Source organism: Salvelinus namaycush, chromosome 17, assembly GCF_016432855.1.
Source record: "Salvelinus namaycush isolate Seneca chromosome 17, SaNama_1.0, whole genome shotgun sequence".
NCBI classification, from domain to species: domain Eukaryota; kingdom Metazoa; phylum Chordata; class Actinopteri; order Salmoniformes; family Salmonidae; genus Salvelinus; species Salvelinus namaycush.
Genome location: NC_052323.1, coordinates 12,686,825 through 12,711,998, shown reverse-complemented (window position 1 = coordinate 12,711,998; position 25,174 = coordinate 12,686,825). Strand labels below are relative to the sequence as shown.

The 25,174-nt window shown below is 42.6% G+C and overlaps 6 protein-coding genes across 6 annotated transcripts; all 6 read left to right on the top strand.

The window, feature by feature from the left end:
• The first annotated feature begins 272 nt into the window (after positions 1 to 272).
• On the top strand, positions 273 to 6,239 carry LOC120061931 (protocadherin beta-3-like). The gene is made up of 2 exons (XM_039011714.1): positions 273 to 2,642; positions 5,427 to 6,239. Exons 1-2 carry the CDS (start codon positions 273 to 275, stop codon positions 6,237 to 6,239), a joined length of 3,183 nt encoding a protein of 1,060 aa, XP_038867642.1.
• Positions 6,240 to 7,440: 1,201 nt separating this feature from the next.
• Positions 7,441 to 9,846, top strand: LOC120061930 (protocadherin alpha-8-like). Its single transcript, XM_039011713.1, has one exon. It carries the CDS (start codon positions 7,441 to 7,443, stop codon positions 9,844 to 9,846), a length of 2,406 nt encoding a protein of 801 aa, XP_038867641.1.
• A 1,857-nt stretch (positions 9,847 to 11,703) lies between these two features.
• On the top strand, positions 11,704 to 14,115 carry LOC120061929 (protocadherin alpha-2-like). Its single transcript, XM_039011712.1, has one exon. It carries the CDS (start codon positions 11,704 to 11,706, stop codon positions 14,113 to 14,115), a length of 2,412 nt encoding a protein of 803 aa, XP_038867640.1.
• A 1,360-nt stretch (positions 14,116 to 15,475) lies between these two features.
• On the top strand, positions 15,476 to 18,174 carry LOC120061928 (protocadherin alpha-8-like). The gene is made up of 2 exons (XM_039011711.1): positions 15,476 to 17,845; positions 18,163 to 18,174. The coding sequence occupies exons 1-2, from the start codon at positions 15,476 to 15,478 to the stop codon at positions 18,172 to 18,174; spliced, it is 2,382 nt and encodes a 793-aa protein (XP_038867639.1).
• Positions 18,175 to 19,348: 1,174 nt separating this feature from the next.
• Positions 19,349 to 21,739, top strand: LOC120061927 (protocadherin alpha-8-like). Its single transcript, XM_039011709.1, has one exon. The coding sequence runs from the start codon at positions 19,349 to 19,351 to the stop codon at positions 21,737 to 21,739; it is 2,391 nt and encodes a 796-aa protein (XP_038867637.1).
• A 647-nt stretch (positions 21,740 to 22,386) lies between these two features.
• LOC120061926 (protocadherin alpha-8-like) lies at positions 22,387 to 24,944 on the top strand. The gene is made up of 2 exons (XM_039011708.1): positions 22,387 to 24,723; positions 24,927 to 24,944. The coding sequence occupies exons 1-2, from the start codon at positions 22,387 to 22,389 to the stop codon at positions 24,942 to 24,944; spliced, it is 2,355 nt and encodes a 784-aa protein (XP_038867636.1).
• The last annotated feature ends 230 nt before the right edge of the window (positions 24,945 to 25,174 follow it).

The following is a 25,174-nucleotide window of genomic DNA, read 5'->3' as shown; positions in this document are numbered from 1 at the left end:
GTACATGAGTAATATAGACTATGTGTAACAGTAACACATGGTGTCACTATAGACCACAGAAATGAATGTAGCCGCTGATATTCAATGACTCCTCCTCTCTGAATAAGTGCGACAGCGTCATCAGTCCCGAAATTATAGTGAAGAGATACACTCGAATGGCGGTGAGACAGAGAGGGCTGGGCTGTGTACAGGATCTATCTGACGGATTTCTGTTAGATTTAATGGATATGTAACTATTTACTATTGGATTTATTCATTTTGTGCAAGCAGCAATGGGTCGTCGAAGACAAAGAGAACGCGTTTGGATTCAGTGCGTCGCGTTGCTTTGTTTATTTGACTGGTCTGCAGCGCAGATCTCTTACTCCGTTTCAGAGGAGGTGGACAAAGGCACGTTTGTGGGGAATCTGGCTAAGGATTTAAACCTTAATGTTCACGAACTGGAGTCGAGGGGTCTAATGATTGTATCAGGACATAGTAAGAGCTATTTCGAGGCTAATTTGAAGACAGGAATTATGTTCGTTGAGGAGAGAATAGACAGAGAGGAGCTTTGTCCAAATACGGTGAAGTGCTCCTTAAATATAGAAGCTATATTGAGCCATCCTACCCAGCTCCACCGGGTTGAAATTGATATTTTAGACATAAATGATAATGCTCCATCTTTCCTCGAAAGAATACATATACTTAATATCACCGAGGCGGCATTTCCTGGTGAGCGATATCCACTACCGATAGCGAATGACGCAGATACGGGCAGTAACTCGGTAAACAGCTACAAGCTGAGCCCGAATGAACACTTTTCCCTGGATGTACAGAGCGGTGGAGAGCAGAGTTTGTCTGCTGAGTTAGTGCTGCAGAAAGCTTTAGACCGAGAGAAACAGCCTGTTATCCAGCTCACACTGACCGCTATAGATGGAGGAAAACCTCCAAGATCCGGGACATTACTGATCACAGTAAATGTGGAAGACGTTAATGATAATGCACCTTCATTTAGCAAACCGCTTTATAAGGTTAGTGTTCCTGAAAACGTTTCATCTGGTACAGCAATAATAACTCTCACCGCGACGGATCTTGACGAGGGCGTAAATAGCGAGATTATGTACTCACTGATAGGTCGAGGTAGTTTAAGCCACTCCGATACATTTGCTATAAATTCAGATACAGGTATAATTACTGTTAAGAAAACTATGGACCATGAGGTAACTGCCGCCTATGAAATTCGGGCTGAGGCGATGGACCGAGGGCACTCCTCACGGAAAACGTATTGCAAAGTGTTAGTAGAAGTTATTGATGTCAATGACAATGTCCCTGAAATATCAGTGACGTCCCTCATCAGCCCAGTCAACGAGGATGCTGAGATAGGGACAGTGGTTGCCTTGGTGACAGTAACTGATAAAGATGGAGGTAAAAACGGCCTCACCAATTGTAAGCTTATTGGGTCTGTTCCATTCAAATTGAAATCGAACTACAAAAACTATTATACATTAGTGGTTGATGGGCCTCTTGACAGAGAGAGTGCTTCTCAGTATAATGTCACCATCACAGCTACGGATGAAGGGACCCCGCCTCTCTCCAGCACCAGCGTTATTACTGTGCAGGTTTCTGATGTAAATGACAACGCTCCTCGCTTCTCAGAACCTGTGATTAATATTTATGTGAAAGAGAACAGTCCGGTAGGAGACGTCATTTATACGATGTCTGCTTTTGACCCAGATTCAGATGAAAATGCAAAGATGACGTATTCATTATTAAATACAAGTGTTCCAATATCATCATCTGTAAATATAAACTCAGATAATGGAGATATAATCAGTCTGCAGTCTTTTAACTATGAGGAGATACAAACTTTCCAGTTCAAGGTTCAGGCCACAGACTCTGGTGTTCCTCCACTCAGCAGCAACGTGACTGTGAACGTTTTTATCCTGGATGAGAATGACAACAGTCCTGGGATTCTCGCGCCCTATTCTGAACACGGCTCCGTTAACACTGAGAACGTTCCCTATTCTGCTGAAGCGGGCTACTTTGTGGCCAAGATCAGGGCTGTAGACGCCGACTCTGGCTACAATGCGCTGCTTTCTTATCACATCTCTGAGCCCAAGGGAACCAACCTCTTCCGAATCGGAACCAGCACCGGGGAACTGAGGACTAAGAGGAGAATGAGTGACAATGACCTGAAAACTCACCCGTTGGTAGTGTTGGTTTCTGATAACGGAGAACCCTCACTGTCAGCGACTGTGTCTATTGATGTAGTGGTGGTTGAAAGTACAGGTGAAATCCAGACTCAATTCAGAAATGTGCCGAGAAAGGAGGAGAACTTCTCTGATTTGAACCTGGATTTGCTGATCGCCATTGCCTCCGTGTCAGTGATATTTTTACTGAGCCTCATCAGTTTAATAGCTGTAAAATGCCACAGGACAGAGGACAGTTTCAGAAGGTACAGCGCCCCAATGATCACCACACACCCTGACGGAAGCTGGTCTTACTCTAAATCTACTCAGCAGTATGACGTGTGTTACAGTTCAGACACACTGAAGAGTGACGTAGTGGTTTTCCCCGCTCCGTATCCACCTGCAGATGCAGAACTGATCAGTATTAATGGAAATGACACGTTTAACAGGACTCAGACATTACCCAACAAAGAGGAGGTAAGATCTATTGACTATTTTTCTGTTGAATTATATCTGAATTACTCCACTGATCTCCTTGCAGTCAAATAATATTGTTTTATAAATTACTCTTACCTTGAAAAAAGCCATCCATACATTGGTTTTGTTTTGCACTGTGCGTCTGGCCTTCTTTCTTCATTGAGCGAGTTTTGCTGTCCGTGGTTCTGAAAGCATGCTATACTTCAGAGCTGAGGATTCGTATTGATCTATAACATATGATTTGACTTCTATGGCGCTGTACAATAGTGTTGCGCTTCAGGAATGTGTAATCTGAATGTGAAATCTGTCAAATCACATTACACATTGTATGTAGGGTATTTTGAGAAAATAGACAGGAGTGTATACAATGTATTGGAAATATACAGTTACATCATGTTGCAGCTTAATCATACAGCTACACGATTACTATTAACGTTGTCAGCCTAAAGGTCCGTGCTGTATATTTATCCATTTCAAAGTGTATATTTCTTCCCTAAGGTAAAGTATTACCAAGTGCTGTCCATGGCGCAGCAACCGTTGTTGCTCTTTGCTAATTAGGGGCATTGTTCTTTTTTGGATGGATTCTTGTCACTGGTGTAATGGAATAGATGCAAAGTGGTCATTTACGTTAGAGAAAAATATTTCAGCAATCTTGACAATATCACAATGTTTACCTCTTGAGCTCTGTACATCAATGTGTGCCTCTGTTATGGCTTCTGTCATTGTTATCAAAACATTACTATCTGAACACATATTTCATTATGTTAGGTTGACTTTCCTTCAGCTACTTTCCCTGTGTTTTGCCATGACTAGAACCCGTGTCCTTTTAATACACAGGCATTTCGGGTAGTGAATGTCCAACACGATACTGGAGTTTATCCTAGTATTCTAACAAGTGAAATGATAATAACACGTGAAATAGTATACATTCTTATTTAACATGAGTAATATAGACTATGTACAACATTACACATGGTGTCGCTATAGACCACAGAAATTAATGTAGTCGCTTATATTCTATGACTCCTCCTCTCTGAATGAGAAAAAGACTTGCGTCATCAGTCCCGAGAGCTTTGTCAAAATAAACACTCGATTGGTGGTGAGACGGAAATGGCTGGGCTGTTCACGGTCTCTATAACGGATTTTTTAGTTTTCAAGCATATGCCACTATTTTCTGTTGGACTAATTCATTTTGTACAAGCAGCGATGGGTCGTCGAAGACAAAGAGAACGCGTTTGGATTCAGTGCGTCGCGTTGCTTTGTTTATTTGACTGGTCTGCAGCGCAGATCTCTTACTCCGTTTCAGAGGAGGTGGACAAAGGCACGTTTGTGGGGAATCTCGCTAAGGATTTAAACCTTAATGTTCACGAACTGGAATCGAGGGGTCTAAGGATTGTATCAGGACAGAGTAAGACGTATTTTGAGGCAAATTTGAAAACGGGGATTCTATTCGTTAACGAGAGGATAGACAGAGAGGAGCTTTGTCCGAATATGGTAAAGTGCTCTTTAAACATACAGGCCATATTGAGCCATCCAATGCTTCTCCACCGCATTGAGCTGAATATTACTGATATTAACGACAATGCTCCGTCTTTTCTTGAAAAAATACATAATTTGAATGTTACTGAATTAGCTTCTCCCGGTGAGAGATACCTGCTACCAATAGCGAATGACGCAGATACGGGCAGTAACTCGGTAAACAGCTACAAGCTGAGCCCGAATGAACACTTCTCCCTGGATGTACAGAGCGGTGGAGAGCAGAGTGTGTCTGCTGAGTTAGTGCTGCAGAAAGCTTTAGACCGAGAGAAACAGCCCGTTATCCAGCTCACACTGACCGCTGTAGATGGAGGAAAACCTCCTAGATCCGGGACATTACTGATCATTGTCAACGTAATAGATGTCAATGATAACTCTCCATTTTTTTCCCGGCCGCTTTACAAAGTACGTGTCCATGAAAATGCACATTTTGGGACAGCTATACTAACTCTCTTTGCAACAGATTTAGACGAGGGCTTAAATAGTAAAATAGTGTACTCTTTCTTTAAACGGGGTAATTGGGACCCATCCATTATGTTTAGCATCAATTCAGACACGGGTGAACTTACAATAAAAGGCCATTTGGATTATGAAGAAAGTCCTTCATACGAAATAAGAGTTCAAGCGACCGATCAAGGGCATTCTCGTCGTAGTGCACACGGTAAAGTATTAGTTGAAGTTATTGATGTCAATGACAATTCTCCAAAAATCTCAGTAACGTCACTCATGAGTCCAGTGAAAGAGGATGCTGAGATAGGGACAGTGGTCGCCTTGGTGACAGTGACAGATAAAGATAGTAGTAAAAATGGCATCACCAACTGTAAACTTACTGGGTCTGTTCCTTTTAAACTAAAGTCGAACTATAAAAACGATTATTCTTTAGTGGTTGATGGGCCTCTGGACAGAGAGAGCGAATCTCAGTACAATGTCACTATCACGGCTACGGATGAAGGGACCCCGCCTCTCTCCAGCACCAGCGATATTACTATATACGTTTCTGATGTGAATGACAACGCTCCTCGCTTCTCAGGACCCGTGATTAATGTTTATGTGAAAGAGAACAGTCCGGTAGGAGACGTCATTTTTACAAGTTCAGCTTTTGATCGAGATTCCGAAGAAAACGCAAAGATTAGGTATACATTATTAGATACAAGTAAGTCAATATCTTCATCTGTAAAAATAAACTCGGATACTGGAGATATAATCAGTCTGCAGTCTTTTAACTATGAGGAGATACAAACTTTCCAGTTTAAAGTTCAGGCCACAGACTCTGGTGTTCCTCCACTCAGAAGCAACGTGACTGTGAACGTTTTTATCCTGGATGAGAATGACAACAGTCCTGGGATTCTCGCGCCCTATTCTGAACACGGCTCCGTTAACACTGAGAACGTTCCCTATTCTGCTGAAGCGGGCTACTTTGTGGCCAAGATCAGGGCTGTAGACGCCGACTCTGGCTACAATGCGCTGCTTTCTTATCACATCTCTGAGCCCAAGGGAACCAACCTCTTCCGAATCGGAACCAGCACCGGGGAACTGAGGACTAAGAGGCGAATGAGTGACAATGACCTGAAAACTCACCCGTTGGTCGTGTTGGTTTCTGATAACGGAGAACCCTCACTGTCAGCGACTGTGTCTATTGATGTAGTGGTGGTTGAAAGTACAGGTGAAATCCAGACTCAATTCAGAAATGTGCCGAGAAAGGAGGAGAACTTCTCTGATTTGAACCTGTATTTGCTGATCGCCATTGCCTCGGTGTCAGTGATATTTTTACTGAGCCTCATCAGTTTAATAGCTGTAAAATGCCACAGGACAGACGACAGTTTCAGAAGGTACAGCGCCCCAATGATCACCACACACCCTGACGGAAGCTGGTCTTACTCTAAATCTACTCAGCAGTATGACGTGTGTTTCAGCTCAGACACACTGAAGAGTGACGTAGTGGTTTTCCCCGCTCCGTATCCACCTGCAGATGCAGAACTGATCAGTATTAACGGAAATGACACGTTTAACAGGACTCAGACATTACCCAACAAAGAGGAGGTAAGATCTGTACACAAATGAGCCTATGTATCTATTGCATCATACCTGCATCATACCTGCATTACTCATTTGAACTCCTTGCAGTAAATAATATTGTTTCTTCCACTTCAAAAACAGCATTCCACTCTAAAGTTGTCCTATTGACTTTTACTTATGCATTATGCGTATGTCCTCCTTGCTTGATAGAGCGATTGTTGCTGGCCATGGTTTTGAAAGCGCGCCAAACTTCAGAGCTGTAGATGTAATGCTCTATGACGTGTGAATTGCTTTCTATGTCGCTGTGCAATATTGTTGTGCCTCGTGAAGGTGTAAAACCTCAGCAAATTGTATGTATCTTTTCTGATGACATAGGCAGGGACGTATGGGAAATATACACATCATGTTACAGATTAATATTATAGGCTACGCAATTACCCTTAACATTGTCAGCTTAAATGGTGTATACTTAATCTTTATCCATTTCAACAGTATATATTTGTTTCCAAAGTTCTATGTTCAGCAGGCGATGAAATCTTACCGAGTGCTCTCCGTGGTGCTGAAACCATTATTGCTTATTGCTGATTTGGGGACTGTTATTTTTAGATTGATGCTTGTCACTGATGTATTGGAACTGATGCAACGTGGTAATTTGCTTTGTATAATTTGTTTTGCTGTCTTGGTATTATACTGTTAACCCTATAGCTTTTCAGATGTCACTGTCCCTTGTGTGGCTTTGCTCCGCGTTACTCGTCCTTGATTGTTATAGTTTCTGTCATTCTAATCAGAACATGACGACGTGAATATTTATTTCATTAGATGAGATTGTTTATTTTGCTACGCTCCCTGGGTTTTGCATTGGACGTTCGTCCATTTAAACACATAGGCCTTTCGTGTGGTAAATATCCAGCACGATGTTGTCTGCTGGACTTTATCTCACTATTCTAACAAGTCTAATAATGAACATTCTTCTTGTACATGAGTAATATAGACTATGTGTAACAGTAACACATGGTGTCACTATAGACCACAGAAATGAATGTAGCCGCTGATATTCAATGACTCCTCCTCTCTGAATAAGTGCGACAGCGTCATCAGTCCCGAAATTATAGTGAAGAGATACACTCGAATGGCGGTGAGACAGAGAGGGCTGGGCTGTGTACAGGATCTATCTGACGGATTTCTGTTAGATTTAATGGATATGTAACTATTTACTATTGGATTTATTCATTTTGTGCAAGCAGCAATGGGTCGTCGAAGACAAAGAGAACGCGTTTGGATTCAGTGCGTCGCGTTGCTTTGTTTATTTGACTGGTCTGCAGCGCAGATCTCTTACTCCGTTTCAGAGGAGGTGGACAAAGGCACGTTTGTGGGGAATCTCGCTAAGGATTTAAACCTTAATGTTCAGGAACTGGAGTCGAGGGGTCTGAGGATTGTATCAGGACAGAGTAAGAGGTATTTCCAGGCTAATTTGAAAACAGGGATTCTATTCGTTAACGAGAGAATAGACCGAGAGGAGCTTTGTCCGAATACGGTTAAGTGCTCTTTAAATATAGAGGCCATATTGAGCCATCCTATGCTTCTCCACCGTATTGAGGTCACTATTTTAGACATCAATGACAATTCTCCATCATTTAATAAAAAGTTTTCTACGTTTAACATATCTGAATCTTCATACCCTGGGGAGCGATATCCACTACCAATTGCGAATGACGCAGATACGGGCAGTAATTCGGTAAACAGCTACAAGCTGAGCCCGAATGAACACTTCTCCCTGGATGTACAGAGCGGTGGAGAGCAGAGTGTGTCTGCTGAGTTAGTGCTGCAGAAAGCTTTAGACCGAGAGAAACAGCCCGTTATCCAGCTCACACTGACCGCTATAGATGGAGGAAAACCTCCTAGATCCGGGACCTTGCCTATTGTTGTGAATGTCATAGATGTTAATGATAATTCACCCACTTTTAGCAAGCCGTTATATAAGGCCAGTGTGCCTGAGATTGTGCCTTTTGGGACTACAGTGGTAACACTCAGTGCTACTGATTTAGATGACGGAATCAACGGTAGACTTGTGTATTCATTTATTGAGCGGGGGAATACAAATCCTGCTGATATGTTCGCCCTGAATCAAGACACAGGTGAAATTACTGTTAAAGGGAATTTGGATCACGAGAAAAACGCTGCATATGAAATACGTGTACAAGCAACGGACCAAGGCTCCTCGCCTCGCAGTGGTTATTGTAAAGTGTTAGTAGAAGTTATTGATGTCAATGACAATGCTCCTGAAATCACAGTAACATCACTTATGAGCCCAGTGAAAGAGGATGCTGAGATAGGGACCGTGGTCGCCTTGGTAACAGTGATAGATAAAGACGGAGGGAAAAATGGCCTAACTTACTCTAAACTTCTTGGGTCTGTTCCTTTTAAATTAAAGTCCAACTATAAAAACTATTATTCCTTAGTGGTCGATGGGCCTCTTGACAGAGAGAGTGAATCTCAGTACAATGTCACTATCACGGCTACGGATGAAGGGACCCCGCCTCTCTCCAGCACCAGCGTTATTACTGTACACGTTTCTGATGTGAATGACAACGCTCCTCTCTTCTCAGAACCCGTGATTAATGTTTATGTGAAAGAGAACAGTCTGTTAGGAGACGTCATTTTTACGATTTCAGCTATTGATCGAGATTCCGAAGAAAACTCAAAGATGACATATGCATTATTAGATAAAAGTGTTCCAATATCATCATCTGTAAATATCAACTCAGATACTGGAGATATAATCAGTCTGCAGTCTTTTAACTATGAGGAGATACAAACTTTCCAGTTCAAAGTTCAGGCCACAGACTCTGGTGTTCCTCCACTCAGCAGCAACGTGACTGTGAACGTTTTTATCCTGGATGAGAATGACAACAGTCCTGGGATTCTCGCGCCCTATTCTGAACACGGCTCCGTTAACACTGAGAACGTTCCCTATTCTGCTGAAGCGGGCTACTTTGTGGCCAAGATCAGGGCTGTAGACGCCGACTCTGGCTACAATGCGCTGCTTTCATATCACATCTCTGAGCCCAAGGGAACCAACCTCTTCCGAATCGGAACCAGCACCGGGGAACTAAGGACTAAGAGGCGAATGAGTGACAATGACCTGAAAACTCACCCGTTGGTCGTGTTGGTTTCTGATAACGGAGAACCCTCACTGTCAGCGACTGTGTCTATTGATGTAGTGGTGGTTGAAAGTACAGGTGAAATCCAGACTCAATTCAGAAATTTGCCGAGAAAGGAGGAGAACTTCTCTGATTTGAACCTGTATTTGCTGATCGCTATTTCCTCGGTGTCAGTGATATTTTTACTGAGCCTCATCAGTTTAATAGCTGTAAAATGCCACAGGACAGAGGACAGTTTCAGAAGGTACAGCGCCCCAGTGATCACCACACACCCTGACGGAAGCTGGTCTTACTCTAAATCTACTCAGCAGTATGACGTGAGTTTCAGCTCAGACACACTGAAGAGTGACGTAGTGGTTTTCCCCGCTCCGTATCCACCTGCAGATGCAGAACTGATCAGTATTAATGGAAATGACACGTTTAACAGGACTCAGACATTACCCAACAAAGAGGAGGTAAGATCTACACCTAAACAGGCCTATTTTCTATAAAATTGTACAGCATCTATATTCATCTTTTGAATGCCTTGCATTCAAATAATATGCATTTCTCAGTTTCTCTTACCTTGAAATCAGACATCCGAAGAGTAGTCACATTGGATGTGTTTTACACTCCGCCTATGGCCTACTGCAGGGATCATCAACTAGATTCAGCCTCTGGACGATTTTGTTTCTTGATTGGACGATCGGGACCGGATCAAAATTAAGCAATAAGGCCTGAGGGGGTGTGGTATATGGCCAATATACCAAGGCTAAGGTTAGATCTTATGCACGACCCAACGCTAAGTGCCTGGATACAGCCCTTAGCCGTGGTATATTGGCTATGTACCACAACCCCCCAAGGTGCCGTATTGCTTTTATAAACTGGTTACCAATGTAATTAGAGCAGTAAATATAAATGTTTTGTCATACCCGTGGTAGTATACGGACTGATTTACCACGGCTGTCAGCCAATCAGTATTCAGGGCTCGAACCAGCCATTTATGATTGCAAATAATTTGTAGATTGCATATTGACTGCAAGTAGCCCAAACAGATATAATGTTTGACTGAAACATAATCACTTCAACCCTTGCTTACATTTGTATACGGTCACGTCTCTCTTTTATGTGTGGGAATACTTGGGAACAGATTTCTTCAATTAAAATCACTTGGAGCTCATTTCCTGTCGTTACAGTCTTTTATGTCCAACAATGAAAATGTGAAGAAAAAGAAAATCTCTGAAAACTTGAGGGGACAACTAAAACCATCAGTTGGGGTACCCTGGCCTACTGGCTTGATAGAGCGAGTGTTGCTGTCCATGGTTCTGACAGCGAGCTAAACTTCAAAGCTGAAGCGCCTGGTGTTTAATGCGCTTTAACGTATGAATGGATTTCTATGACGCTGTACAATAGTGTTGTGCTTCAGGATTGTTTTAATATGTCACATCCCAGAAAAGGTGTATGTAGAGTATTTTGAGAAAATAGCCAGGAAGGTTTACAACGAATGGATAAATATACAGTTGCATCATGTTGCAGCTTGATCTTATAGGCGAAACAATTGCCATTGACATTGTAAGCTTAAAGGTCCGTGCTGTATATTTATCCATTTCACCCGTGTCTACTTGTTTCCAAAGCTGAAATCTTACTAAGTGCTGTCCATGGTGCTGCAACAGTTCTTGCTCATTGCTGATGAGAGGCAGTGTTCTTTTTAGATGAATACTTGTCACTGGTGTAATGCAATAGATGCAAAGTGAAATTTACGTCAGAGAAAAGTGTTTCAGCAATCTGGACACTATCACACTGTTAACCCTTTGAGCTTTGCATATCAATGTCCCTTTTGCGTTTTCACTCGTCCTTGATTGGTATGGCTTCTGTCGTTGTTATCAGAACATGACAATCTGAATATTTATTTCATTAGATTAGGTTGACATTTCTTCACCGACTTTCCCTGTGTTTTGCATTGAATAGAACGTTTTTCCGTTTAACACACAGGCATTTTGGGTAGTGAAAATCCAACACGATGTGGTCTACTGGAGTTTGTCTCAATATTCTAACAAGTGAAATGATAATAACACGTGAAATAGTATACATTCTTATTTAACATGAGTAATATAGACTATGTACAACATTACACATGGTGTCGCTATAGACCACAGAAATTAATGTAGTCGCTTATATTCTATGACTCCTCCTCTCTGAATGAGAAAAAGACTTGTGTCATCAGTCCCGAGAGCTTTGTCAAAAGAAACACTCGATTGGTGGTGAGACGGAAATGGCTGGGCTGTTCACGGTCTCTATAACGGATTTTTTTAGGTTTCAATGATATGTGACTATTTACTATTGGATTTGTTCATCTTGTACAAGCAGCGATGGGTCGTCGAAGACAAAGAGAACGCGTTTGGATTCAGTGCGTCGCGTTGCTTTGTTTATTTGACTGGTCTGCAGCGCAGATCTCTTACTCCGTTTCAGAGGAGGTGGACAAAGGCACGTTTGTGGGGAATCTGGCTAAGGACTTAAACCTTAATATTCAGGACCTGGAGTCGAGGGGTCTAAGGATTGTATCAGGACAGAGTAAGAGGTATTTTGAGGCAAATTTGAAAACAGGGATTCTGTATGTAAACGAGAGGATAGACAGGGAGGAGCTTTGTCCGAATACGGTAAAGTGCTCTTTAAACATACAGGCCATACTGAGCCACCCTATGCTTCTCCACCGTATTGATGTCACTATTTTGGACATCAATGACAATGCACCATCATTCCTCGAGAAATTGCATATACTCAACATAGCTGAATCTTCCTTTCCCGGTGAGCGATATCCTCTAGCAATAGCGAATGACGCAGATACGGGCAGTAACTCGGTAAATAGCTACAAGCTGAGCCAGAATGAACACTTCTCCCTGGATGTACAGAGCGGTGGAGAGCAGAGTGTGTCTGCTGAGTTAGTGCTGCAGAAAGCTTTAGACCGAGAGAAACAGCCCGTTATCCAGCTCACACTGACCGCTATAGATGGAGGAAAACCCCCTAGATCAGGGACGTTACTTATAATTATCAATGTGCAAGACGTTAACGATAATATTCCAGTTTTTAACAAACAGCTTTACAAATTTCGTGTTACTGAGAACGTGCGATTTGGTACTATTGTTGCAGCACTCAATGCCACAGATTTAGATGAGGGAATTAACAGTGAAATAGAATATTCTCTTATTGGTCGCGGGAGTTTAAGCGCCCCCGATGTTTTTACCGTTAACTCTGAAACCGGAGAAGTTACTGTGAAGGGGAGTATAGATTACGAGATTAACTCCGCTTTTGAGATTCGTGTTCAAGCTAAAGACAAAGGCACTCCGCCTCGTAGCACCCACTGCAAAGTATTAGTTGAGGTTATTGATGTCAATGACAATTCTCCAGAAATCTCAGTAACGTCACTCATGAGTCCAGTGAAAGAGGATGCTGAGATAGGGACAGTGGTCGCCTTGGTGACAGTGACAGATAAAGATAGTAGTAAAAATGGCATCACCAACTGTAAACTTCCTGGGTCTGTTCCTTTTAAACTAAAGTCGAACTATAAAAATGATTATTCTTTAGTGGTCGACGGGCCTCTTGACAGAGAGAGTGAATCTCAGTACAATGTCACTATCACGGCTACGGATGAAGGGACCCCGCCTCTCTCCAGCACCAGCGTTATTACTGTACACGTTTCTGATGTGAATGACAACGCTCCTCTCTTCTCAGAACCCGTGATTAATGTTTATGTGAAAGAGAACAGTCCGGTAGGAGACGTCATTTATACAATTTATGCATTTGATCGAGATTCCGAAGAAAACGCAAAGATTAGGTATGCATTATTAGATAAAAGTGTTTCAATATCATCATCCGTTAATATAAACTCAGATACTGGAGATATAATCAGTCTGCAGTCTTTTAACTATGAGGAGATACAAACTTTCCAGTTTAAAGTTCAGGCCACAGACTCTGGTGTTCCTCCACTCAGCAGCAACGTGACTGTGAACGTTTTTATCCTGGATGAGAATGACAACAGTCCTGGGATTCTCGCGCCCTATTCTGAACACGGCTCCGTTAACACTGAGAACGTTCCCTATTCTGCTGAAGCGGGCTACTTTGTGGCCAAGATCAGGGCTGTAGACGCCGACTCTGGCTACAATGCGCTGCTTTCTTATCACATCTCTGAGCCCAAGGGAACCAACCTCTTCCGAATCGGAACCAGCACCGGGGAACTGAGGACTAAGAGGCGAATGAGTGACAATGACCTGAAAACTCACCCGTTGGTCGTGTTGGTTTCTGATAACGGAGAACCCTCACTGTCAGCGACTGTGTCTATTGATGTAGTGGTGGTTGAAAGTACAGGTGAAATCCAGACTCAATTCAGAAATGTGCCGAGAAAGGAGGAGAACTTCTCTGATTTGAATCTGTATTTGTTGATCGCCATTGCCTCGGTGTCAATTATATTTTTACTGAGCCTCATCAGTTCAATAGCTGTAAAATGCCACAGGACAGACGACAGTTTCAGAAGGTACAGCGCCCCAGTGATCACCACACACCCTGACGGAAGCTGGTCTTACTCTAAATCTACTCAGCAGTATGACGTGTGTTTCAGCTCAGACACACTGAAGAGTGACGTAGTGGTTTTCCCCGCTCCGTATCCACCTGCAGATGCAGAACTGATCAGTATTAATGGAAATGACACGTTTAACAGGACTCAGACATTACCCAACAAAGAGGAGGTAAGATCTATACATAACTGGGCCGATTTTGCTTTTGAATGATCAATGTATTACTATTTTGAACTTGCAGTCAAATAAAATTGTTTTCTAAGTTCATCTTACTTTAAAAACGTCCCTCTACTCGAGAGTTGTCACATTGGCTTTGTTTTGCACTGTGCGCATGGCCTCCTTGTCTAACTGAACGAGTGTTGCTGTCCATGGTTCGAAAAGCGGGCTAAACTTCAGAGCTGAAGGATTCGCACCAAGCGTTCAGTGCTCTTTGACCCTCATAACTCAACTCTGAAACTCGAAGCATGTTCCACTGCATTTTTTCATTGTTCCCCTCTAATCAGGGACTGATTTCGACCTGGGTTCACCAGGTGTGTGCAATTTATGATCAGGTAGAACAGAACAGCAGCATGCTCCGGACCCCGGGTAAGAGTTGAATACCCCTGCTCTATGACATATAAATGTCTTTCTTTGACGCTGTGGTAGGGTATTGTAGTAAGTATAGTATTGTGAGAAAATAGGCAGAACCTTCTACGACGTATAGGAAATACACATCCATCATGTTACAGATTAATAATATAGGCTACGCAATTACCCTTAACATTGTCCGTTTAAATGGTGCATACTTCATCTTTATCCATTTCAACAGTAGATATTTGTTTCCAACGTTGAGGAAGTGGTGAAATCTTACAGTGTGCTGTCCATGGTGCTGAAACCATTATTGCTCTCTGCTGGTGGGAAGGGGGGGGGCAGGCAGTGTTCTTGTCACTGGTGTAATGAAAAAGATTCAACGTGGACGTTCACTTTTGAGAATTGTGTATTTGCCGTCTTGACAGAATCCCACTGTTGACTCCTTGAGCTCTGTACATCAATGGGTGTCTTTGTTATGGCTTCTGTCATTGTTATCAAAACATGACTATCTGAACATCTATTTAGTTATGTTAGGTTGACTTTTCTTCAGCTACTTTCCTTGTGTTTTGCATTGAATAGAATGGTTGTCCTTTCAAATGCACAGGCATTCCGGGTGTCGATGTCAAACACGATGTGGTCTACTGCACTTTCTCAGTATTCTAACAAGTCAAATAATCAGCCTGGTTACAAGAAACAGACATCGATAATATACACCCGTATTTTACGTTAGTAATATAGACTATGTACAACATTAGCACATGGTGTCGCTATAGACCACAGAAATTAATGTAGTCGCCGAAATTATATGACTCCTCCTCTCTGAATGAGATAGAGACGAGTGTCACCAGTCCAGACCGCTTTGTGAAGAGAAACACTCGAATAGTGGTGAGACGGAGAGGGCTGGGCAGGAGGCTAGTATAGGATCTATCTTACAGATTTTGTAGGCTTGATGGATATTTGAATATATTCTACTTGAATAATTAGTTGCTTTATACAAGCAGCGATGGTTCGTCGAAGACAAAGGGAACGCGTTTGGATTCAGTGCGTCGCGTTGCTTTGTTTATTTGACTGGTCTGCAGCGCAGATCTCTTACTCCGTTTCAGAGGAGGTGGACAAAGGCACGTTTGTGGGGAATCTCGCTAAGGATTTAAACCTTAATGTTCACGAACTGGAGTCGAGGGGTCTACGGATTGTATCAGGACAGAGTAAGAGGTATTTTGAGGCGAATTTGAAAACGGGGATTCTGTACGTTAACGAGAGGATAGACCGAGAGGAGCTTTGTCCGATTACGGTGAAGTGCTCTTTAAACATACAGGCCATATTGAGGGATCCAATGCAGCTCCACCGCATTGAGGTGCATATCTTAGATACAAATGACAATGCACCGATCTTCCTTGAACAAAATCACACGTTTAACATTTCGGAATCATCTTCACCTGGAGATAGATATCCATTACCGATAGGTAATGACGCAGATACGGGCAGCAACTCGGTAAATAGCTACAAGCTGAGCCCGAATGAACACTTCTCCCTGGATGTACAGAGCGGTGGAGAGCAGAGTGTGTCTGCTGAGTTAGTGCTGCAGAAAGCTTTAGACCGAGAGAAACAGCCCGTTATCCAGCTCACACTGACCGCTATAGACGGAGGAAAACCTCCTAGATCCGGGACTTCACAGATCATTGTCAACGTAATAGATGTCAATGATAACACGCCAACATTTGCTAAACCACTTTACAAGGTCCGTGTTAATGAAAATGTATCTTTAGGGACAAAAATATTAAAGATGGAAGCTACAGATTTAGACCAGGGTGTGAATAGTGAACTTGTTTATTCATTTAGCAAACGTGGTAGTGTTAACTCGGCCGATGTGTTTTCTATAGATCAACAAAGTGGCGAAATTACTGTAAAATCTAAATTGGATCATGAACAAAACGCAGCATATGAGCTACGTGTGCAAGCTACGGACCAAGGTCATTCACCTCGTAGTGGTTATTCTAAAGTGTTAGTTGAAGTTATTGATGTCAATGATAATGTTCCTGAGGTGTCCGTGACGTCACTCATGAGCCCTGTCAAGGAGGATGCTGAGACAGGGACAGTGGTTGCCTTGGTGACAGTAACTGATATAGACGGAGGTAAAAACGGACTTACCAACTGTAAGATTGTTGGGTCTGTTCCTTTTAAACTAAAGTCAAACTACAAAAACGATTATTCGTTAGTGGTCGACGGGCCTCTTGACAGAGAGAGCGCTTCTCAGTATAATGTCACCATCACAGCTACGGATGAAGGGACCCCGCCTCTCTCCAGCACAAGCGATATTACAATACACGTTTCTGATGTCAATGACAACGCTCCTCGATTCTCTGAACCCGTGGCTAATGTTTATGTGACAGAGAACAGTCCGGTAGGAGACGTCATTTATACGATGTCTGCTTTTGACCCAGATTCAGATGAAAATGCAAAGATTACGTATTCGTTATTAGAAACACGCCTTCCAATATCATCATCTGTAAAAATAAACTCGGATACTGGAGATATAATCAGTCTGCAGTCTTTTAACTATGAGGAGATACAAACTTTCCAGTTTAAAGTTCAGGCCACAGACTCTGGTGTTCCTCCACTCAGCAGCAACGTGACTGTGAACGTTTTTATCCTGGATGAGAATGACAACAGTCCTGGGATTCTCGCGCCCTATTCTGAACACGGCTCCGTTAACGCTGAGAACGTTCCCTATTCTGCTGAAGCGGGCTACTTTGTGGCCAAGATCAGGGCTGTAGACGCCGACTCTGGCTACAATGCGCTGCTTTCTTATCACATCTCTGAGCCCAAGGGAACCAACCTCTTCCGAATCGGAACCAGCACCGGGGAACTAAGGACTAAGAGGAGAATGAGTGACAATGACCTGAAAACTCACCCGTTGGTCGTGTTGGTTTCTGATAACGGGGAACCCTCACTGTCAGCGACTGTGTCTATTGATGTAGTGGTGGTTGAAAGTACAGGTGAAATCCAGACTCAATTCAGAAATGTGCCGAGAAAGGAGGAGAACTTCTCTGATTTGAATCTGTATTTGTTGATCGCCATTTCCTCGGTGTCAGTGATATTTTTACTGAGCCTCATCAGTTTAATAGCTGTAAAATGCCACAGGACAGAGGACAGTTTCAGAAGGTACAGCGCCCCAGTGATCACCACACACCCTGACGGAAGCTGGTCTTACTCTAAATCTACTCAGCAGTATGACGTGTGTTACAGCTCAGACACACTGAAGAGTGACGTAGTGGTTTTCCCCGCTCCGTATCCACCTGCAGATGCAGAACTGATCAGTATTAACGGAAATGACACGTTTAACAGGACTCAGACGTTACCCAACAAAGAGGAGGTAAGATCTATAGTTTCACTTAACCCAGAAATCCATCCTTTAATTAGCCTTTGTTGTTGCTTTGTTGTGTGTCTCAATGTCTTTGGATGAAGTTGAACTTTTCTTCTCTATCTCATTTGCATGTTCAATTAAATAATAGACATCTTTCTGCCGGTTCAAGTTGGGAAAAATGCCGTACTCTTTTGCTCGCTGTCAAGATAGACATATAGGCGCTGCCCATGGTTCTGAAATCTATCACCGTCTTGGCTACCTGTTTTTGTCTGTTGTTTCATGTAATGTACTGAATACTCTTTTTTTGCCCTGACTATGTTTTGTAGCTTTTCATATGAAACATCACATTCATGCGTGCTCAGAAGTGATGGTCGTCATGCTATCTATTTACTATTTTTCTATTGAATTATATCTGTATTTCTCCTTTGAACTCCTAGAAGTCAAATAATATTATTTTATAAGTTAGTCTTACCTTGAAAACAGCCCCCCACTCGAGAGTTGTCACATTGGATTTGTTTTGACCAGTGCGTATGGCCTCCTGGCTTGATTGAGCTAGTGTTGCTGTCCATGTTCTGAAAAGGCGCTAAACTTCAGTGCTTAATCTTCGCGCCAAGCGTTCAAGGTGTAAATTACTTCCTGCTACGCTGTACAATAGTTTTGCGCTTCACGAATGTGTTAATGTGTCAAATCCCAACAAAGTTGTACGTATATTAGGTATTGTGAGAAAATAGGCACGAAAGTTTACAACGCATGGCAAATATACATTTACGTCATGTTTCAGATTGATGATAGACTGCACAATTGCCATTGACATTATAAGCCTATAGGTGCATACTGTAACTTTATCCATTTCAAACCTGTCAAAAGGTTTGTTCAGCAAGCGTGAACGCTTATCAAGTGCTGTCCATGTTGCTGAATCCGTTCTCGCTCTCTGCTGATGAGCGTTCATTTTAGATTGATAGGCCAGCATGTTGCTGGTGTGATCAATGTCTCGTGTTTGTTTAATTAATTGATTCTTATAGCTTCTGCCATTGTTATCCGAAGATGACACTAGATGACACTTATTTCATTACACGAGGGTGATTTACTTTTCTTATGCTTTCCATTTGTTTTCCATTTAACAGAACAGTTTGACTTTTACATATATAGGCCTTTCTGTGAGTGAATGATCAACAGGAGGTTGTCTACTTCAGGTTATCTCAGTATTGTAAAAAAAAAACTGTAAAAAAAATACATTGTAATGTTAAGAATAATATATGTATAAAAGTAACACACGGTGTCACTATGGACCATAAATGGGAGAGAAGTTATCGAGATACTATAACTCCTCCTCTCTGAATGAAAAAGAGTCGAGCGCCACCAGTCTCGAGCGTATTGTGGAGAGAAATTCTCGAATGGTGGTGAGACGGAGAGGGCTGGGCTGTACAGGATCTCTGGCATATAACGGAATACTCGAGAGTTTTCATGGGTACAAAACCATTACTTGGATTCAGTTGTTTTATACAAGCAGCGATGGGTCGTCGAAGACAAAGAGAACGCGTTTGGATTCAGTGCGTCGCGTTGCTTTGTTTATTTGACTGGTCTGCAGCGCAGATCTCTTACTCCGTTTCAGAGGAGGTGGACAAAGGCACTTTTGTGGGGAATCTCGCTAAGGATTTAAACCTTAATGTTCACGAACTGGAATCGAGGGGTCTAAGGATTGTATCAGGACAGAGTAAGAGGTATTTTGAGGCGAATTTGAAAACGGGGATTCTGTACGTTAACGAGAGGACAGATAGAGAGCAGATTTGTCCGAATACGGCAAAGTGCTCCTTAAATATAGAAGCCATATTGAGCCATCCTATGCTTATTCACCGTATTGAAATACATATATTAGACATCAATGATAATGCACCGACATTTCTAGAAAGCTTTCATATATTTAACATATCAGAGTCTTCCTCCTCTGGAGAGCGATATCCTCTACCGATAGCGAATGACGCAGATACGGGCAGTAACTCGGTAAACAGCTACAAGCTGAGCCCGAATGAACACTTCTCCCTGGATGTACAGAGCGGTGGAGAGCAGAGTGTGTCTGCTGAGTTAGTGCTGCAGAAAGCTTTAGACCGAGAGAAACAGCCCGTTATCCAGCTCACACTGACCGCTATAGATGGAGGAAAACCTCCAAGATCCGGAACGTTACAGATCATTGTTAACGTGATTGATGTCAATGATAACTTGCCAACATTTGCTAAACCACTTTACAAGGTCCGCGTTAATGAAAATGTATCTGTAGGGACAACAATATTGATGCTAGAGGCTACGGATTTAGATGAAGGTACACATGCTGACATTGCATATAGTTTTATGAAACGTGGAAATGTGAATTCTGCAGAAGATTTTTCATTAGATTCGCAAAGTGGTGAAATTACTGTAAAACGGATATTGGATCACGAGAAAAACGCTGCATATGAAATACGTGTACAAGCAACGGACCAAGGCTCCTCGCCTCGCAGTGGTTATTGTAAAGTGTTAGTAGAAGTTATTGATGTCAATGACAATGCTCCTGAAATCACAGTAACATCACTTATGAGTCCAGTGAAAGAGGATGCTGAGATAGGGACCGTGGTCGCCTTGGTAACAGTGATAGATAAAGACGGAGGGGAAAATGGCCTAACTTACTCTAAACTTCTTGGGTCTGTTCCTTTTAAATTAAAGTCCAACTATAAAAACTATTATTCCTTAGTGGTCGATGGGACTCTTGACAGAGAGAGCGCTTCTCAGTATAATGTCACTATCACGGCTACGGATGAAGGGACCCCGCCTCTCTCCAGCACCAGCGTTATTACTGTACACGTTTCTGATGTGAATGACAACGCTCCTCTCTTCTCAAAACCCATGATTAATGTTTATGTGAAAGAGAACAGTCTGTTAGGAGACGTCATTTTTACGATTTCAGCTATTGATCGAGATTCCGAAGAAAACTCAAAGATGACATATGCATTATTAGATAAAAGTGTTCCAATATCATCATCTGTAAATATAAACTCGGATACTGGAGATATAATCAGTCTGCAGTCTTTTAACTATGAGGAGATACAAACTTTCCAGTTCAAAGTTCAGGCCACAGACTCTGGTGTTCCTCCACTCAGCAGCAACGTGACTGTGAACGTTTTTATCCTGGATGAGAATGACAACAGTCCTGGGATTCTCGCGCCCTATTCTGAACACGGCTCCGTTAACGCTGAGAACGTTCCCTATTCTGCTGAAGCGGGCTACTTTGTGGCCAAGATCAGGGCTGTAGACGCCGACTCTGGCTACAATGCGCTGCTTTCTTATCACATCTTTGAGCCCAAGGGAACCAACCTCTTCCGAATCGGAACCAGCACCGGGGAACTAAGGACTAAGAGGCGAATGAGTGACAATGACCTGAAAACTCACCCGTTGGTCGTGTTGGTTTCTGATAACGGGGAACCCTCACTGTCAGCGACTGTGTCTATTGATGTAGTGGTGGTTGAAAGTACAGGTGAAATCCAGACTCAATTCAGAAATGTGCCGAGAAAGGAGGAAAACTTCTCTGATTTGAACCTGTATTTGTTGATCGCCATTGCCTCGGTGTCAGTGATATTTTTACTGAGCCTCATCAGTTTAATAGCAGTAAAATGCCACAGGACAGAGGACAGTTTCAGAAGGTACAGCGCCCCAATGATCACCACACACCCTGACGGAAGCTGGTCTTACTCTAAATCTACTCAGCAGCATGACGTGTGTTTCAGCTCAGACACACTGAAGAGTGACGTAGTGGTTTTCCCCGCTCCGTATCCACCTGCAGATGCAGAACTGATCTGTATTAATGCAAATGACACGTTTAACAGAACTCAGACATTACCCCACAAAGAGAAGGTAAGAATTACAGTTCAGTGAACGAAATGTGTGCCGTAATGACTCCATTATATGTCTTCTATAGGTCCTTATGACATTGTTATTTTCTTTTTTTGTCACTCATTTTAAATGATAATTGAAATACTGGACATTTCAATGTTTTCACCTGTTGTAAAATCGGCTTACTATTTGCGTGCGGTGAAGAAGCTGCAGGCCTTGCTGTCCATGGTTCTGAAAAGCACCACGTCCTTTAACTGTTAAACTGTAGGCCTATGAACATTGTAAATTGTTTGTGTATGTTTAGTACAGACCCTAATCATGTTGATCAGATCTCACCAAGGTCATAATTTGGTCATCTTGTGGTCACTAACTTTTTGGGGGGAGATTACTGTGTTTGGTCTCCACTTCCACAGAAATATTTGATTGTTTTTATATATCCACACGGTATCGCTATCCGCTCACGCAGGATAAATCCTCGCTCGCCGTGCGAGGCTCCGCCCTACACAGGAGCATTGGTCGTTGTTGAAAAAAAAGGCTTTGTTCGGGTGAGCACCAGAACACCGTGGCTCTCGTCTGGTTCTGTTTTGGTTTACGCATCTATGCGGGTGATAGCCTCTGTTCTTCACATAATGTTTCCTTAACGGAATACCGACACAATGACTCACAAATGGGTTATGTTTCCTTCGCGGATGTACTATCTCCTCCCGTTATGTCATCTTTGGAGTATCGCGTCAGCACAGATCGTCTACTCCATATCAGAGGAATCTAACCAGGGCACTGTTGTTGGACATTTGGCCAAGGATTTGCATCTAGACGTGCAGCAACTTGAATATCGTGGGTTTAAGATATCCGGACCCAATCAGAGGTATTTTGATGTAAATAAAACAACTGGAATTCTGTCCGTGAGAGAGAGAATAGACAGAGACGAGCTCTGTGCTAGGAGCACGAAGTGTTGGTTAGAACTGGAAGCCATTGTGAATTTGCCATTGAATCTATACAGATTTGAAGTGAATGTTTTGGATATAAATGACAACTCGCCGTCGTTTAGGTCCTCTAAAACATATTTGAATGTATCTGAATCTGCATTTCCAGGGGAGAGATTTCCTTTGGAAAGCGCCTACGACACGGATGTAGGGACTAACTCAGTAAACAGCTACATCCTGAGCGCGAATGAACACTTCTCCCTGGATGTACAGAGCGGTGGAGAGCAGAGTGTGTCTGCTGAGTTAGTGCTGCAGAAAGCTTTAGACCGAGAGAAACAGCCCGTTATCCAGCTCACTTTGACCGCAGTAGATGGAGGAAAACCTCCAAGATCCGGGACATCACTTATCATTGTAAATGTGAAAGACGTTAACGATAATATACCCATTTTCAAAAAAACACTTTATAAAGCTCGTATTCCTGAGAATACGCCTATAGGTGCATCCGTCATCACGGTCCAAGCGAGTGACGCAGATGAAGATCTGAATGGGGAAATTGTTTATATTTTCATTAACCAAAACAGTGATAATAACATTGCCGCATTTGCCATTAATGCAGCTACCGGTGAAATAACGGTTAAAAGCGAGTTGGATCACGAAAAAAACAATGCTGTTGAAATACGTGTCCAAGCTCAAGACAGGGGACACAATCCTAGAGCATCTCACTGTAAAGTCCTGGTTGAAATAACTGACGTGAATGACAATACACCAGAGCTATTTATCACTTCTTTAGTTAACGTTGTGAAAGAGGATGCGTCATTAGGGACAACGGTTGGTCTGATAACAGCGAAAGACAATGACGCAGGCACAAATGGCGCTGTGCAGGTTAAAATACTAGGCTCTGTGCCATTCACGATAAACAACTCATACAAGAATCATTATTCCTTAGTGGTTGATGGACCTCTTGACAGAGAGAGCGCTTCTCAGTACAATGTCACTATCACAGCTACGGATGAAGGGACCCCGCCTCTCTCCAGCACCAGCGTTATTACTGTACACGTTTCTGATGTGAATGACAACGCTCCTCGCTTCTCAGAACCCGTGATTAATATTTATGTGAAAGAGAACAGTCCGGTAGGTGACGTCATTTATACGATGTCTGCTTTTGACCCAGATTCAGATGAAAATGCAAAGATGACGCATTCGTTATTAGATAAAATCGTTTCAATATCATCATCTGTAAATATAAACTCAGATACTGGAGATATAATCAGTCTGCAGTCTTTTAACTATGAGGAGATACAAACTTTCCAGTTTAAAGTTCAGGCCACAGACTCTGGTGTTCCTCCACTCAGCAGCAACGTGACTGTGAACGTTTTTATCCTGGATGAGAATGACAACAGTCCTGGGATTCTCGCGCCCTATTCTGAACACGGCTCCGTTAACGCTGAGAACGTTCCCTATTCTGCTGAAGCGGGCTACTTTGTGGCCAAGATCAGGGCTGTAGACGCCGACTCTGGCTACAATGCGCTGCTTTCTTATCACATCTCTGAGCCCAAGGGAACCAACCTCTTCCGAATCGGAACCAGCACCGGGGAACTGAGGACTAAGAGGCGAATGAGTGACAATGACCTGAAAACTCACCCGTTGGTCGTGTTGGTTTCTGATAACGGAGAACCCTCACTGTCAGCGACTGTGTCTATTGATGTAGTGGTGGTTGAAAGTACAGGTGAAATCCAGACTCAATTCAGAAATGTGCCGAGAAAGGAGGAGAACTTCTCTGATTTGAATCTGTATTTGTTGATCGCCATTGCCTCGGTGTCAATTATATTTTTACTGAGCCTCATCAGTTTAATAGCTGTAAAATGCCACAGGACAGACGACAGTTTCAGAAGGTACAGCGCCCCAGTGATCACCACACACCCTGACGGAAGCTGGTCTTACTCTAAATCTACTCAGCAGTATGACGTGTGTTTCAGCTCAGACACACTGAAGAGTGACGTAGTGGTTTTCCCCGCTCCGTATCCACCTGCAGATGCAGAACTGATCAGTATTAATGAAAATGACACGTTTAACAGAACACAAACGCTTCCTAATAAAGATAAGGTAAGATCTATATACATAAACGGACCTATTTTCTATTAAATTAAACCTGTATTGCTCATTTTAATGTGATGCCTTCAAGATTATGGTTTTCGAAATGTCTCTTTTCCGGAAATCAGCCCACCACTCGAGAGTTGTCACATTGGCTTTGTTTTGCACTGTCCGTATGGCCTCCTAGGTAAATAGATCGAGTGTTGCTTTCCAAGGTGCTGAAGGCGGGCTAAACTTTCAGAACTAAATATTCGCGCTAAGTGTTTATTCCCCTGTGAGGTATGAATGGCTCTTCATGACGCTGGTGGAAACTAGTTGAAAGCTACTTTTGTATTGATTCTATTGCAATTATTATTATTATTTTTTTTTTACCACGGAGAGAGTTGTAGACTGATTGGGAAAGGGCAAATTGTGAACTTTGTAATGAAAGCAGAATCAGAATGTCAGCTGTTTTTTTTCTTTG

Bases quoted from the DNA above. Each gene is read 5' to 3' on its own strand.
- LOC120061928 (XM_039011711.1), top strand. From the start codon at position 15,476: ATGGTTCGTCGAAGACAAAGGGAACGCGTTTGGATTCAGTGCGTCGCG.
- LOC120061931 (XM_039011714.1), top strand. From the start codon at position 273: ATGGGTCGTCGAAGACAAAGAGAACGCGTTTGGATTCAGTGCGTCGCG. The intron at 2,643-5,426 runs GTAAGATCTATT...CAAACTTTCCAG, and splicing joins CATTACCCAACAAAGAGGAG to TTTAAAGTTCAGGCCACAGA.
- LOC120061930 (XM_039011713.1), top strand. From the start codon at position 7,441: ATGGGTCGTCGAAGACAAAGAGAACGCGTTTGGATTCAGTGCGTCGCG.
- LOC120061927 (XM_039011709.1), top strand. From the start codon at position 19,349: ATGGGTCGTCGAAGACAAAGAGAACGCGTTTGGATTCAGTGCGTCGCG.
- LOC120061929 (XM_039011712.1), top strand. From the start codon at position 11,704: ATGGGTCGTCGAAGACAAAGAGAACGCGTTTGGATTCAGTGCGTCGCG.
- LOC120061926 (XM_039011708.1), top strand. From the start codon at position 22,387: ATGTACTATCTCCTCCCGTTATGTCATCTTTGGAGTATCGCGTCAGCA.